General features: G+C 40.5%; 1 protein-coding gene across 1 annotated transcript in view; it reads right to left on the bottom strand.

Annotated features, from left to right (window-relative positions):
• Positions 1-17,058, bottom strand: part of OXCT1 (3-oxoacid CoA-transferase 1) — a 97,499-nt gene that overhangs the window by 52,864 nt on the left and 27,577 nt on the right. Inside the window, exon 7 of the mRNA XM_075137862.1 lies at positions 14,248-14,308. Coding sequence (XP_074993963.1) covers positions 14,248-14,308 — 61 coding nt within the window. The remainder of the gene's footprint in view (positions 1-14,247; positions 14,309-17,058) is intronic.

Genomic DNA, 17,058 nt, shown 5'->3' with positions numbered 1-17,058 from the left:
TGATAGAGGGGGTTTACAATCAGGCTGTAATCTGGAATATGCATTCTCCAAAAACCCACAACACCTAAGAAAGCTTGTGCTTCCTTTTGCTAGTTGGTGGGGACATGGCTGTTATTTGGGATCTGACGACGTCCATCTTGCCATTTTATTCCTAAAAACTGGATCTCCTGTGCAAGTCCCTTGACCTTACTTTGTTTTATGGCAAAACCAGCCTTCAGAAGGATTTGAATTATTTTCTTCCCTTTCTCAAAAACTTCTTCTGCTGTGTTGCCCCCTACGATGATGTCATCAATGTACTGCAGGTGTTCTGGAACCTCACCCTGTTCCAGTGCAGTGTGGATCAGTCCATGGCAAATTCCACCCCTGGGGCAGGCGGTTCCAGGTGCACTGGACGCCCCTCCAAGTGAAAGCAAACTGAGGCCTGCACTCTGCCGCCAAAGGGATGGAGAAGAACGCATTGGCAACGTCAATTGTGGCGTACCACTTGGCTGCCTTTGACTCCAGTTTGTATTGGAGTTCTAGCATGTCCAGCACGGCAGCGCTCAGTGGTGGCGTGACTTTGTTCAGGCCACGATAGTCCACTGTTAGTCTCCATTCTCCATTGACTTTCGCACTGGCCACATGGGACTGTTAAAGGGTGAGTGAGCCTTGCTGATCACTCCTTGGCTCTCCAGTCCACAAATCAGCTTATGGCTGGGAATCAGGGAATCTCGGTTGGTGCGGTATTGCCGCCGGTGCACTGTTGTGGTAGTGATCGGCACCTGTTGTTTATTGACCCTCAGCAACCCCCCAGTCCTCCGAGAGACCGGGCAAGGTGGACAGCTGTTTAATTTCCTCCGTCTGCAGGGCAGCTATACCAAAAGCCCACCGGTACCCTTTTGGGTCCTTGAAATACCCTCTCCTGAGGTAGTCTATGCCAAGGATGCACGGAGCCTCTGGGCCAGTCACAACAGGGTGCTTCTGCCACTCATTCCCGGTCAGGCTCACTGCGGCCTCCAATACAGTTAACTCTTGGGATCCCCCTGTCACTCCAGAAATACAAATGGGTTCTGCCCCTTCATACCTTGATGGCATCAGGGTACACTGCGCACCGGTGTCTACACAGCCTTATACTCCTGTGGGTCTGATGTGCCAGGCCATCGAATCCACAGAGTCCAGTAAACCCGGTTGTCCCTTTCCTCCACCTGGCTGGAGGCAGGGCCCCCCAGTCCTCGTCATCATATTCACTACCCACTTCTTGTAAGTATGAATCAGAAGTCCCTTTACTAAGATTGGAAGTAAAGTCAGGTCTTCTACTCTGTCTGGGGAACTGCTCACTGGAAACTGGAGCAGCAATTTTTCTGGAAGAACCCCCTTGTGTGATTGTTTTTCCTTGCAAGTCACATACCCGTACCTCTAGGGTTGAGGTAGATTTTCCATCCCACTTCCTTATGTCCTCTCCATGGTCACACAGGTAAAACCACAGGGTGCCCCGGGTGTGTACCCATGGTATGTCCTCTCTTGAGCAGAGAGATGCTTACTCCTAACGGCTGAGATACTGGTCCATACAGATGGAGAGTAGGACATATCTTCTTTGAGTTGCTGGAACTCCCGAGACAGTTTTTCGGACAGTTTCTCCACAGCAGAGACGCAGGCCCATAGGGAGGAAGAGAAACTTTCTTCGTATTGCTGGAGTTGGCCAGCCAATTCATCCACCGTTTGTTCCTCTCCATCTTTCCAGGTCATTATTGCCAATGAATTTGCATACGACGCTGGTGCGCTCCGTACAAACTTCCGCCACATGGGTCGGATGCACCTGACTTCACCTGGATCTTTGGGTAACTGCTCGTTGTTCAGGTCATCATAAACCACCTCCAGCACGCCTAATTCCCTCAGGTACACCTCTCTCCATGGTGGTCCACCTACCTGGATGACATATAGCATCTTCCTTGAAGGGATACCTTTCCTTCACGCCTGACAGGAGTCGCCTCCAGAGGCTGAGGGCTTGTGCCCCTTGTCCAATCACTTTGTCAATGCTCCCTTCCCTAGCAAGGGATCCCAGCTGCTTGGCTTCCCTACCCTCTAATTCCAGGCTACTGGCCTCGTTATCCCAGCATCGGAGCAGCCAGGTGATAATGTGTTCGCCTGGACGATGACTGAAATCTGTTTGCATATCTCGCAGCTTATTCAGGGATAGGGATCGGGTGGTTACCATCTCATTTACGGGTTCTGCCTCTTCGTCCTCCTGTTCTCGTGATGGCCCTGGTTCATCTTCATCCCTTACTAAATGAGCTGATTTTCTTGCGTATTTCTTTTTCTGTATAGAGGTGACTGATATCGGCACAGGTTGGTTCTCCGGTTCAGCCGCAGTGACTGTTGCTGGGGTTTGGGTAGCTGCAGTTGCCTGTCGCAGGGTTTGGAGTAACTGCAGTGCTTGTTGCCAGGGTTTGAGTAGCTGCAGTGCCTGTGACGGTGGTTGGAGTACCCGTGGTGTTTATCGCCGGGATTTGAGTAGCTACAGTGCCTGTCGCAGGGGGTTGAGTAGCCACTATGGCTGTTGCCAGGGTTGATCTCCAGACGGTATTCCTAAAAAGTTGTTTAACCCTAAACAAGACCTGAACCACTTCAGGAGACATAGCAATATGAACATGCTTGTTTGAACATTCCAAGGATATTCAAAATTCTCAGGAACTGTTGTGGAAGGCTTCATGAAGAGGATAGAAGAAAAAGGAGTTTCTGGAGATATGAAAGGGAAGATGAACAAGTGGGGGAAAGTGTCCCACCCTATCTCCCCCCTAAATTCATTCTCCGAGGAGAAAAGAGTGTAATTACTAATAGTTTCTAAGAGGTGGTCCCTGAGGTACAGAGATGACGACAGTGCTGAGTACAGATACCAGATTAGACTCACGACCAATGATTTTATCATCTCATAAAACAGTGTTACACAATGCAGCAAAATTATAACCTTGACCCAGTTCCGAGCAGTGATAAACTGCACAACAGGGAATATATACTGCAAGTAAGGTATTACAAAACCCAGCATTGAAACCCAGCCCCACAACTTTGAGAGCCAATAAATCAACATTTTGACCAGCAACTATTAAACCAATATAATGAATGCTTATAACAAACTTTGCCATAACACACGTTGGTCAGATCTGTCGCTACCTCAACCTTTCGAGCCCCATGTTGGGCACCAAAAAGGACTGTTGTGGTTTAACCCAGCAAGCAGCCAAACACCACACAGCCGCTCGCTCACTCCCCATGCCCTCAGTGGGATCGGGAAGAGAATCAAAAAAAAAAAAGAGTAAAATTCATGGATTGAGATACAGACAGTTTAATAGAACAGAAAAAGAAGGGATGATGATGATGATGATGATGATGATAATAATAATAATAATAATAATAGAATATACAAAGTGAGTGATGCACAGTGCAATTGCTCACCACCCGCTGACCGATAACCAAGTAGCAATCACTACTTCCTGGACCAAGCCTCTTATTTACATACCGAGCATGACGTCATATGGTATGGAATACCTCATTGGCCAGCTGGGTCACCTGTCCCGGCTATGCTCCCTCACAGCCTTGTGTGCACTTGGCAGAGCATGGGAAGCTGAAAAGTCCTTGACTAGCAGGGTACTTAACAACAACTAAAAACATCAGTGTGTTATCAACATTCTCCTCATACTAAATCCAAAACACAGCACTAGGAAGAAATTTAACTCTATCCCAGTCAAAACCAGGACAACATGCTACTACATTCTTTCTCAACAAGGGATAGTGTGGTCCATCTCACCTTGAAAATCATAGCAGATATCCCAAAACCCCAAAATATTCAAGATCAATAAAACTTTTTCGCAGTGTTAAGGAAGAAGGTAGTCAGAGTATTTTTCAAGGAAAGATCTGGAAGAAAGAAAACAACTGATGGTAGTATGTCACGCGGCTTAGACACTTTCAACAGATTAATCAGAAACCACAGGAACGTGGTTATCAAGAGATTGTAAGAAACAAATTTTAAGAAAAATAAAACTTTTCTTACACTTAATCATTATACTTCCTGAAAGCTGTCTGGAAAGGAGAGCACTAGACATCCATGGAAATAAAAAACAAGAATAAAGTTCTTCACAGAACCACAAATAATATTTGATGCTGAAGCTGACAGAAACATGTTAAACCAGTCCTTTACACCATAAAGATAAAAGTTTTTCCTTATCACAGACTAATGAGAAAATTCTGATTTTTTTCCTTCTAGCAATGGTGAAAAATTGTCTTTAGCACATCTGATATTCAAAGTCATAACAAGTAAGACCTCTAATCTCCTGATCATAACACGTTTTCTATTCTGTCTCTGTATTTATTAATCAGGCAGAATAACCACTGAAGCACATCAAGCCAATACCAATTGGCTTAAAATTCCCAATAGAATTCTTATGCAACTTATTTAAACTGTTTTTTATAGAAACTCTTTGAGTTTTTAACCCTTTCCTCCCCAGCCCCCTTAAAATAGAAATACATTAATGATAGGTTTCTTTGCTGTCTCTGATTCCTCTGAATTGTTGAAAGAAAAATTCAGTGCTCTCAGAAACCTTCACATTCATTTAGCAATTTTTGTTCTTCTCGTATCTGAAAGTCTAGATGATGTCTTGAAGTGGGTGGTTCGGTGGCCAACTTCATATAACTCATCTGGTTCTCCCCTTTTCCGTAAGCCTCCTGGCAGATGTCTAAATCAGATACATTTGGTTAGCGCATGTTCAACCTTGATGGAATCTGATGGAATCCATCACAAACGGCAATTCATTTCTACTTGTATGATGGCTCAATTTAGTCCCTTACATCTGGAGTTTCTTAAAATCCCAAATTAGTTCTAATTTTGAATGAATGAAGCACATCTACCACCACATTTCTGTAAAATTTAAGACCAAAACCATGTAAAAATAGCTTTTCTCAATGCATGAACACCAGGAGAAACTAAGTGCATACATAGCTCAGGAAAATCAAGGGATAGTCTACTTCGGTGCGCATGGGGGGACAGGAGCCTTTTCTAATTGCTGGTGGCAAACACAAAGCACATAATCACTCCTAACTGCCTTACAGGAAGTGACCAAATACCACAGCATCAAGAATGTGCGCTGTCCAAGCTAGGAAGCCTGTTTCTCAGCTGGCCTCATCCCAAAATGTTACAAAACCTACAAGACTTTTCAAAATACACAATTAAAAAAAAAAGCAAAAAAACCCAGCACAAAGCAATAGAAACAAAGGTGCATAAGAACTCGCCTAATTCACTTAAAAGAAGAAGGGAAAGCCATGAGACGTCAGTATAACCTCCATCAGCCTGGAATTCAAATAAGCACAAATTTTGGCATAAAAATGCAAGTGTCTATTTTGAAGGTACTGTGGGAAAAAACTGGTACCTGAAACTATTTTTATTGAGAAATTAAGTTTACTTAAAAACCTAATTGCTAGATGCGTTTGTACCATCATTCGCAGCTCTTGATGCCCACAGTGTTTGAGAAATTCAGCAGTTTCAGAGCCTAGGAGGGCACAAGTGCTCCTTAGTGCATTGCTTACACAGCCAACTGGCTACATACCTCCCCCGTTTTGATCAGGAATATATCCCAGCTCTCCTCTTTGATTCTCCCCGCTTCTTTCAACAAGAAGAAAAAAACATTTTACATATTCCAAAGGTTAACAAAAAAGAGAAATGTGCCTGTTCTTCTATAATAAAAAAAAAAACAAAACACCTGTTTAAACATGAAGTTGTTTTAAGATTTGTTTAGCTATCGCTTTTTCCAGCTTAATCACAAGTGGCAAACTAAGGAACTTAGTACCCAATTCATGGGAATATCAATGGGAGTGCATTTCCCCACACTGGACTTCATGAGCGCAGGTTTTCTATAAAGCCCTTTAACACAATTTTGGAAAAAAACAGAAGACTAGGTGACTTTCAAATAAACACGAGGAAACTGTTTGGGAGACAGAAATAGAAAACTACTCTGTGGTCCTCATCCATTCTATTACCATCTTCTGCAGCCTGAAAAGTCAGCATGATTTGAAGTCAAGACAGTTTTGGTATCTCAATCCTTTACTTCTCTTTAAATCCTCACTTTCTCCACCGAATAATTCTATTTTATAGCATTTGCCAGGAAGGATGCTGCAAGAGAAGACTAACATCTGAGATACTGATTCAAACGATTACTCCAAAATTCTCACTGCAGCAATAGTTGCAAGGCTGCAGCTTTTCTCTGCACCATCTCTGCTCCATCTTTTCAGTGATATAATCATGTGTGATTTAAAATGGAGAGACTGATAAATCATTGATTGATTGATTAATGCATCTTACACACAAAGCAGGGCATAAGAATTATCATTAATTTGTTGTACATATTAGTACATACAATGAAAAGTTAAATCTAGAGTGTTTTAAGTCCTATTAATTTTCAAATTCCCATGATCCAAAACACAAGTACTGTTAATGAAATATACTTCAAATGCACAGTATATCAGACTTTCTACAAACTGTTACGAAAAAACCCTAAATTTAGCTTTAGGAGCAAGCAGAGGCTTTCCATCAGTTTCCCCAGCACACTGACTTCCTGGCAATCTGCAGTATCTACTGATCAACCGTGGACTTGCTTTAGCTTGTTCTTTTTGAATATCATATTTGTTCTTAACATATGTGACAAGGATAAAACCATTTTTTTTCATTGAAGATTATATGCTGAAGTTGAATGCTGAGAAAGCTCATGATATTCAAGAAAGTATCAATTTAGAAAGGAATAAAATATGAGAGACAGATACAAGAAAAACAAATTCAAATCTTCCAGCACAATCTTGTGTGTAGGTAAAACTATCTGAATAACAGTCAGCAACAATTTGATCTGCTATGAATTTTAACCACTTAACATTCACTACTCCAGCAATGAAGTGTCAAACCTTAACCCACATAATTAGAGGTTATATATAACAGAAAAGCAACAATAGGGAAAAAAAAAAAAAAAACCCCACAGAGCTAAATTAACTATTAAAAAAGCTTATTCCACCAAAAATCAGAAGCATGTTAACTAAATGTAAAAATAAGTACCTTATGAACTCCCTTCTAGCCCAGTCTGTTCCAGTGCTTCTCAAATCATCATAAGATGGTCTGCACAACAGCTGTAAAAATGTTTTGTTTTTCTGTTCTGTCTTTTAATAAACACATGCACACATAGAAGCAAGGAATCAAATACAATGAACGGAAATAAAAACAACAAAAGAGCATTCAAGTCTGGAGGTGGGCTTCTTTTTGGCAAACTAAAATTACTGTGGCAATGGTGTGCAAATGTTTCTAGGAGCTGCTTTTCCAAATCAGTACTAGTAGTCCCTGGATTTCAATCCCAATCCTTCTCTGACTTGTTCTTTAACCTCATATGGCTGGTGCCATAATAGCCACTAAACTGCTTTTTAACATTGCTGAATACTGAAGCAGAAAAGGCATTAAACACTTCAGCCTTCTTTGTACTCTGCATTGGTAATTTTACTCACTTCATTAAGTAGTGAAGTATCAACGTCCTTGGTCTCCCAGCCCACTGTATGAACCCTTAGAAAGGTTTCTTGCTACTTTCAAGTCTTCTTCATTTTGTACGGCGCTGCAGATTTCTGAGTTTTCTCCTATAAGCTTAAGCTTTTCGGTTTGTTTGGGTTTGTAATGCTTAGCCTCAACATCTGACCTTGGTCTCACTTCCTGTCATTTTTCTTTTCTGTGTTTGAGATTGCAATGATTTTTACCAAGGTCAATCTCCTACAGTTTTTCCAATGCTTTCTCCATGCTGGAAAAGTTTATTCTCAAGCTCTTAACACAGTCTTTCCCTAACTTCATTTCTTCTTAGCTATACCTCCCAAAAGCCTTCATCTACCAAGTCTCTGAGCTCATGAAATCAGTCTTCCTAAGAGGCCTTACTGATATTTTGCCATTTTCCCTTCTATGCTTTCTAAGGATCATGAGCTTGCATTTCATAGTTATTCTCCCACAAGCGTTCACTCAAATTCTTCATCTAAGGTTCCTTTGGGAAAGGATATTGTAATGTCTATACTCTATAATCAGGTTATCTAAATTCAGATCCGCAAGCATCTCTGATTCAGGATTCAGCCAAAATCTAGGCATGTAAATCCAATCATGCAGTCAAAAGCCCTGACTAACCACCCAGATGTTTAAAATGCAAAGACTTCTGTACTTATGCTAATAATACATATTTTTATACATAACATATATTTTGCATATATTATACTAATATATTATGGCAATTAGAATTCTGCTGTCACTTGAGCCAAAAGCTGCTGGTAAGGTGGCAGGACTAAGCAGCTCAGTGTCCATCCTATGCCGAATGGGATTCTCAGACAAAACATTCCCCCACTGCAGATCCCACTCAGCAACCATCCCCTGAGTGCACACAGACTCATCACTGAGCAATTAAACAATATTGAAAAAGGCTATAGCAACACAATAGCTCACTGGTTACAGCATTTGCACAGAGGGACCTCAATTCTGTATCCTTCTTGGCCTCAGTCCTAATCTGTGGTTTCCCAGAAACGCATCCTAATGCAAAGTCTGTGCCCATCTCAAATCCAGAACCAAGGTTCTGGTTGCTTCCTGTACCAAGGTTCAGTTTGCTGAACCTTGCCCCATGACTGGGGCATCCAGGTGAGGAAAAAGATTATTTTAGATTATTTTTCCACTATTTTCCACAGACTTTTTACAGTAAACTGTCACTGTGCAAAAATCTTGAAGAATTCCTCAGAACAGAGCTATGCATCTGAGGAAAGTTTTGCTGTTGTTAAAGCACTTGGAGGAATAGACACCAAAAAAAAGTTCATTTTCCAGTTTCCTTAATAAATCACAATGCCATGATTTAGCACAGATAACAGGATACAAATAGCTTATTTCAGTCTGCTTCTGTCCCTTAGTGCAGCGCAGTTCATTGTACCTGAGATAATGGTGCTCACTGACGTGGCTGTGTTGTTACTAGGCAACCAGAGATAAAATGCAGGGTTTAATGATTTTTATTTAATGCATTTTTATGAGAAAGTACACTCTCTTTTTTCCTCTCCTGATATTATTTGAGGTGGAAATGCTGTTTACACAGGGAGATATATTTAGCCATCCTCTGCAATCTGAACAAGAAAATTATTCAAATGGGATATTCAAACAGCCAGTCAATAAATATTTCTAAACATACTATTACCACTATCAAACACTTAGATCATGGCAGTGGCTGAGATCTCAAACCACTTCACCAGGGACAAGTACTCAGTAGGTCTCACAGCAGAGAATAACAATGGCAAGAAAACAGGTAACAGCTTAGGGACATTTGGGGTTGTTACGGATGTTTATGTACACCTCCATGGCAAAGAGCAAGAGCCCAAGCCTGTATCACCCCTCACCTCTCCTGTGCTGTCATGACACCCACACCTGGCAAGGTCACACCATGTTTTTTCCTGTGGCTTTGGGTTGCCTCGATTCTCTCCAAAAAAGAAGCGTCACAGGAGCCTCTACAGGAAGATGCACATCTTAGGAAGCGTCCTAATATCACAGCCCTAGCAGTCTAGGCACACATCCAGGCCTCCCTGTAACTCCGAGCTGCTACACATTTCATCTCCCATCACACAATTCAACGTGCCTGTTGAGGGTTCTGACAGCAGTGCCACCTGCTGAATTTAGCAGACGTGTCCTTCATTCAACAGAAAGTGTTGGAAATGTTACCACATAGATAAGACCACACAAGCCCTCAAGTTTCTTCACATGCCAAGCCCTTCTTCTGCACCTTTACAAGGCCTGGTGGCTTGTATATAACCTGTGACCGCTGAGTTCCTTTTAGATCGGCTGATTTCCCACTCTCCCATCTTTGAAATAGGAGCAGGAAAGTGTTTATAGATCTGAAAATCAACTGAAAGCCTCAGGTTGAGTGCGTGCGTGAGGACTCAGGTCCAAACAAAGCTACAGCTCTGACTGCATACTTAACTCCTGCAAGTTCTGCAAGATGAAGTTAGAAGCAGATGAACAGAGAACTTTTTTTAAATGCAACACTGTAGAAGAACTATAAAAACAAACACCTGCATCATTTTGCTTTCACATATAGATAAAGCCAAACCACTAATGCTGCCAATATGGGATTACTTAACGCTTTTCTCTGCAAAGGTTACCTTCCAAATAACAGGAATCATGCAATTCAGTTGAAAACTTCTTTTTGATGCTTAATACTGATCATCTTTAAATTAAAGCAGAAATTCCACTGGACTCAGTGCAGTTGGATCTTCACAGATAGTTATCTGTGCCTCAGCATACATCCTTATTATCATGAATGTTAGCAGGTTCTACATCCTATCACTTAGATAAACAAAAGAAATGCATGTGACGGTCCAAAATATTTGTGCAGGTCAGTAAACACCTCTTACATTTCATTAGAAGTTTACAATGTACTTCTGATCCCAAAAAGAGTACTGAACAGCTACTTCTGACCATTTGCCTGCCTAGTCAAAATAAACAAGGCTGTTCCAGGGGCATTTTAAAAATCAGTACCTCCCCGCTGTATGTCACAGACATAACTGGTAACAGTACAGCCTGACTTCTTCCTCCTTCAGAAGCCTCTCTACGCACAGCCAGCCTCGCTCCTCACAACATGGGAGAGTTTTTAAGCAAGCAATAGCTATCAGTTTGTGGGTTTGTGAGGTGGGGTTTTTTTTGTCTCTACTCTTATTCTCCACATCTGCAAATCCTGCCAAGTTCTCCCACCTCTGAATTGTTACAAAAATTATGCGTCTGTACTTCAGCTAAGAGTGTAAAATGCCACACTAACTTAAACTAGAAAACAGCAGCTTTAACACATTAAAGAAAAAAGTGTCTTTTACTGTATATGCATGTCAGGAGACGTCACAGCTCCTCGCGTTAACTTAGAAGGACAGGTTAACAAATGCAATTGATTCCCAGTGCAATTCCCACTTTCACCAAATTCACAGCTACCTTGAGATTGGATTTCCAGTAGTTTACGTTTCCCTTGGTATGGATCTTACTATGCCAAGTACCATTCCATATTTTTATCAATTATCAGAAACTAAAAGAAATCTGGGGAAAGATTGGTGAAATAATAAATCCTAAGAAGGAAGCGGCAGTATGAGACACAACAGGTACACTGGGTCTATTCAAACATAACATGTTTCAGAACAAAACACAAAGTTAGACATCTGTGATCAAGAAATACCTGCCATACTTACAGAATGTATGTTAGAAAACACTGATTACACTTTTCCTGAAGTAGGCCGGAAACGGATCAACAAGGTGTAAGCAACTAAGACTGTAGGACCCCCTGTTTAATGATCAGCAAAGAGTACAGGTATGGAAACGAGGAAGCAGCAGGACCAAAGAGTAACTCTACTCTTCAGGTGACATTAGTGGCGGCAGTGTTACAATGCTGAAGACGCTCCAGTTGGTCACACTTTTAAAGTTTCAGAAAAAAAACAGAGCAAGAAGATGGGCATAAAAAGGATAGGAGAGCTGAAGAAAACGTTTTACAGTTAGAATTATTAAGACCTCAATCTGCTCATCATACCAACAGCACTGAGAAGTCACTCAGTGGGAAGGAAATGCCAGCTTCAGAAAGGTTTTTAATCTAGCAGAAGAGAGTAAAAGCACTGGATGGAACCTAAAGCCAAATTAATTAGAGTAAAAAGACATATTTATACCAGTGAGGGTGATTAACCACTGGAACAAGCACAAACAGAAGGATGGGGTTTTCATCTCTTGTTTTGTTTGCATCAAAGCAGGATAACTTTCTGATTAAACCTGTCTTCCAAAATTCAAGTTACACTCTGATTGAATGTACTTACTGAGCTTAATAGTGATTGAAGTGAATGGCCTAGCACCCATCCTTCTAATGTAAAGTTTTACAAACCAAGTTTTGTTCCTGAAAAAGATATTGCTTCTAAAGGACTGGATAAAACTACATGGATATAGATAATCAGAAAAGGGAAATAAATAACCCATCAGAATAGCTACAAGGAACAACAACTCTCTTTTTCTGTGTTTTTATAGCATTAATTTTAAAGGAAAAATTTCAGCAACTCAAAAATCAGAAACAGAGAGGGGTATGCCTCTAATTTTTGCTAGTTACCTGCCTTAGCTTGGTGCTCCATGCTAGACAAGCAGATGTTGGCAGCGTAAGTCTGGTTGCATAACAGGTACAAAGCTCCACGTTCAAAATTGGGATGGGAGTGCCAGTCTGAGAAACTACAGTCCTGCAAATCCCAATTAATCACTGCATGACTCTGAAGACAAGTCTGACCTGTAGCTAGTTTGATGGAAAGGAGCAGGGATGGCTTCAAATTTCTACTTCTAGGACAGTCTGCTTAAATTAAGTTAAATGGTCAGTGGGTGAAAAACAGAAACAGAGCTGGGAACAGATACCAGAATTCAGAAGTCCCTGCTGCCCAGAGAGTATCTGAATTACCATCCTACACAAAGTTTTTTCTTCTTCCTGCAAGTGGGATTGAGAATTTCATGCTTCAGGCTTGAACAACATTAACTAAGGAGTCAAGCAAAACTCTTTCCAGTTGCCTCAGTTCCTGAGTGACTAGCTCTAGACAGTTGCAGGCTGACAATGTTCAGTACTGAGGATGTACTAGATGCCCTATCGAGATATCTCCTTCCGATTCCCTGGGTTTGAACTCTTAAATCCAAACACAACATTCTGAATTCCTCTTTGGAAGAAAGACACTTAAAAGTTAAGTCAAGTCAATGAGGCATTGCATTTGGCTCAAAATATCTATTTGTCCTAAATCTCTGGTTATGCCTCTTCACCCATTAATTTGTCCATAAAAACCTGCAGTTGTAAAGTAATATTCATGTGCCATCTTGCAAAGAGGTTGTCAGTTTTTAAATGGTATTGAAAATGCAACAAGACTCACGGTGGACACAGTTCACAGCAGATCTACTAAAGAGTGTTAAGTGGAATTATAGCAAGAAGGATGTCACATAATTGCTGCTCACTGACAAGAAAATTCTACCCTATCACTCATGGATAGAAGAGCAGAAAGAAAGAATGAGATGGAATGTAGGTGGAAGGCTTTGATTTACTTAAATTCTTTAAATGCCAGACTGAACAAAGTATGAAGGGCAAGTGACTAGAAGGAAAAGGAATGATGAAAGATTCTTTTTTTCATTTTTAAACAGAAAAGTATTTTTAAACTTTCTTGAAAAACAACTGTGAAAATTCATGTACTGTTGCTGAATTGTCACTGTAAGTTGTGTGACAAATTCTATGGTATTTTTTGCCATAGTTCTGTAAAACGCAAAGACATAACTCAAAGTTCCCAAATGTATTATGTATTTTCCATATAAGATTTTACAAAAAAAAAAAAAACACACAAAATAAAACCCAACCCCAAACAAAAAAAAACAAAACAAAATGAAAACCCTGAAGAAACACAAGCCTCTTCCATTTAGAATTTACTAGAAATAGTCTAGAAGAGTTTGTCTTGATCTTACTGTCAAACCATATTTAGCTTTTATTAAGCACATAAAAAAAACTTATCAGAGACTGATGGAAAAGCTAATAGAGCAGTCTATCTTTTAGATATTGCTATGCCTTAGCAACTCTCCAATCACCAATATATTTCCAGTATAGGCTGCTCTATGTTTTTAAACATTATCATTTTAGACAACAAGGAAAAAGGACAAAAAGATTGGAAGGAAATTCTAGATCATCTAGTCCATCCTCTTTCTCAAGGCATAACCAAATGTCTGTATCTCATTCTGGACTGATGTTTATATAATTTATTAAATTTTAGAGACCGCAACTGTAATAGCTCCATGATTTGCCCAATCTATGCTGTTATGTATTTATCCTTATTATCAGGAAGTTTTGCATAAGTTCTTATGTGAATTTTCTCAAGCACAGCCTAAGCCTGCTGTTTCTTCTTTCATCCACATATTACTTTATTTAACAAAATTGAAGGCTGTTGCCGTGTTTCCCTTTCAAAGGCTGATCACAGCGAACACAAAGTCCTGGCCAGGATCAGGTGAACAGTAATAAACTGAGGAACCATGGTGAACTAATCACTAAAACAGAGCATGGTATTAGGAGTAGGCAATCCAAGGAGACAGGTTAGACCACTGTGTCTGGTGTGAAATCCCCCAATGAGTCAAGAAAAGGAGAACTCTGTCCCCAGAATACCATGCAAAACAAAGGGGTTTGTTGACTACAAGGGTATAGGGCTTACTATGTTTCAATTCCCTACCTCTACCACAGTTGTTTTGGCAGCTTTGCACATAGGTTGGTTGAAGTTTCTTGCAGTTTTCCTGCAAAAGAAAAATGAGTAAATATTAAAAGCTGTAATGGTACAAGGAAAGGCTTTTCAAAGATAAGGTACTTGTAGTACCTCTAATAAAAACATCACACACCTTTTCGCCAAATAGCTACAGGACTAACAGGAGGGAGGAAAAAGTATTATGGAATTGTGTAAGATGCATATGAAATTAAATCATATTTTGCTACATTAGAAAATATTTATTACAGCTGTTTCGACTTTTAATCAGCATAATGTTTAATTGAAATTCGGTATGCTACTGATGTCTTCACTTACTAGATCCAAGAGTAGCAGCAAGCTGGGCTTTGTACAATGTACCTTCCCATTATTTCACTGCACAAAGAATGAAATTTATCTCCACAGAGGGGCCAGCACAGGGCCTAATAAGGTCTCAGGTCCCACATATGCCTTCATAATTCAGACTAGGACTTGGGATAGCACTTTGCACAGTAGTAAATTTAATCCAATTCTCTCGGTTAAAAAAGCTGTGCCAGTTTTGGCATGCACTGCAAGACTCTGGCGTTCATCCTAAGTATTCCCACGCAGTATTTCTGTAACAAGGAAAAAAAACCTCTAGGGAATAAAAGTAACACATGATGTGTGTAACAGTGCTGGATCTGCACCGAGATTCTAGTTGGCACAAGGAAAAACAAGTAACCTGTGTCAGCCCCTCTCTGTATTTTTCAGAAAGCAAACAAAACTGTGTGGCATAATATTTAAGAAAAAATTATGTCTATTTTAGTGGGGTTCTACTGATAGCATCTCAGCATTCTTCTCTTTTGAAAAGTAGAATTCTTGAAAATTTTTCATCAAAATGCATGAAACCAGGGTTCAAAACAAGTCAAAACCTCCCTTCCCCCCGTCCCCTTTCCACAGAAGCATTTTTTCTGACCATCCTTATTTCCCAACACCTTCTCCTCCTTATTCACCCTTTTGTGCGATGACCATGCCTTATGCTACAGCCACGCTGAACTTTGGGATGCTGCTGCCACCTCGTGGCTTTGGGGGGGTTGGGAATTGAAACGGCCAAATCCTGAGATTACTATGCAGTTTTAACAGGATTTCTAGTGCAGAGACCTGTAAAATCAAAGCTATACCCAAAGACACATATCTTGGGAAAATCCTGTTGTATTGGCAATACACAGCAGCTGCGAAGCCTCTAACAGAGGCTACAGAAGGGACAATATCTTTTGCCCGTGGGTCTCCTCTGTGGCTGTGTAAACACAAAACGGTGTAAGAAGAGGAAACGATTAAAAAAAAAAAAAAAGACTTGAATTTATATTCTCCTCTTAGTGCATGAATACAATACTAGCTAGTAGTAATTCAGGGAAAACTACCCTAAACTAGATAGAGTAGAAAATGAGAAGAAAAACAGAATTACAAAAGCTGAATTAAAATAGCAGGGGAATGGATACTGATAGGGGAAGGCAGATGTGGAAACAAAAAATTCAGTATTTCATCCTAAGCAACTACTTTTCTGAGCCAAAGACTTTCTCAAGATTGTAGTGGCCAGTCTGTCAGTAAAAGAAACCGATATAAAATTATTTTTACACAGGGGAAAAACTTACAAGAAAACATTTCAATGTCAAATTTAAGAAGAGTTTATGGGCTTGATTCTGACCCTATTTATAAAAGCTTATGCAATTTAGAATGTTCTTCGTCTAGTAAAGTTGTTTCAGAAGCAGTAGTCTTTTACAAGATCAAAGGTCTTATTTCTGAACAACACATCATCCAGAAGAGGAAAGAACAGAAACAGTATACTTATTTTCCACACAGAATAATGTTCAGGTTTTTGGAATATGAAATCCAGAAACTAGTCAGCCAAGTTTGCCTTTTTATTTTAAGATAGCTTTTTGGACATCTAGCCTCAGCAATGTCTACAAAGTCCATTGTTCCAGCAATGGATTCCTAAGCTGACCCAAAAGCATGACAACAGCTTTTCTCCCAAAGGCAAAACATAGCAAACTAATTTATTAGCAGACTAAACGAACGAACTACATCCATTATGTACCTAATGGTGCAGAGGTGAAGGGACACCTCAGATATGAGCTGAATTTACATATTGCAGAACCACTTGAAGCATGAAGAGATGACCTGACATGACTGTCTTTGACAGCAGAGGCCCTGACTCAGGTTATCCCTTCAACGTCTCTGTTCCTTTGTCAAGAGCATACTTTCATTGGCACCAAACCGCATCTCCTCTTGTAAGGTGGAAGTATATTGGGCTAGAACAACTCCAAAGCAGAATAGTACCAGATGAAAAGGGAGGGGAGCCAAAGCAGGCAGAATATCCACAGGAGCAGTGGAATTCCCTGCTGTTGTCCCTAACAAGCAAAGCTCCACGGGAGCTTAAGACTTGGAGACACTCTGTTCTGCTAAGTAGAACTAGTACCTGCATCAGACTAACAAAGCAAAATGCCCATATATACATCCTTTCAGCTAGCACAGGAACAAGGCGGGATTATTTCATTATGTTTGAGGGAGTCTTGGATTGTTTGTCTTGGTAATGGTGCACTATACCTAAGAACTATTATCTACTAGGCCAGATACAGGTCTTGTTAAGCAAAAGCTGTGGTGCAGAATAGTCCACTCAGCATAAGCATGCCTAGAAGGAAAGCAGCCACAGCATGCTGGATGAAACAAAAGAACTAGGGGACACAAACTATCATGTAGAAAACCCTATTTGAAAAATTGCTTTCTAAAGGCACTTGTGCCATTCCGGATCCCCAAGAAACCAGTATA

Source organism: Calonectris borealis, chromosome Z (assembly GCF_964195595.1).
Source record: "Calonectris borealis chromosome Z, bCalBor7.hap1.2, whole genome shotgun sequence".
Lineage (NCBI taxonomy): Eukaryota > Metazoa > Chordata > Aves > Procellariiformes > Procellariidae > Calonectris > Calonectris borealis.
The sequence above is the reverse complement of the archived record's forward strand: the minus strand, read 5'-3'. Positions and strand labels throughout refer to the sequence as shown.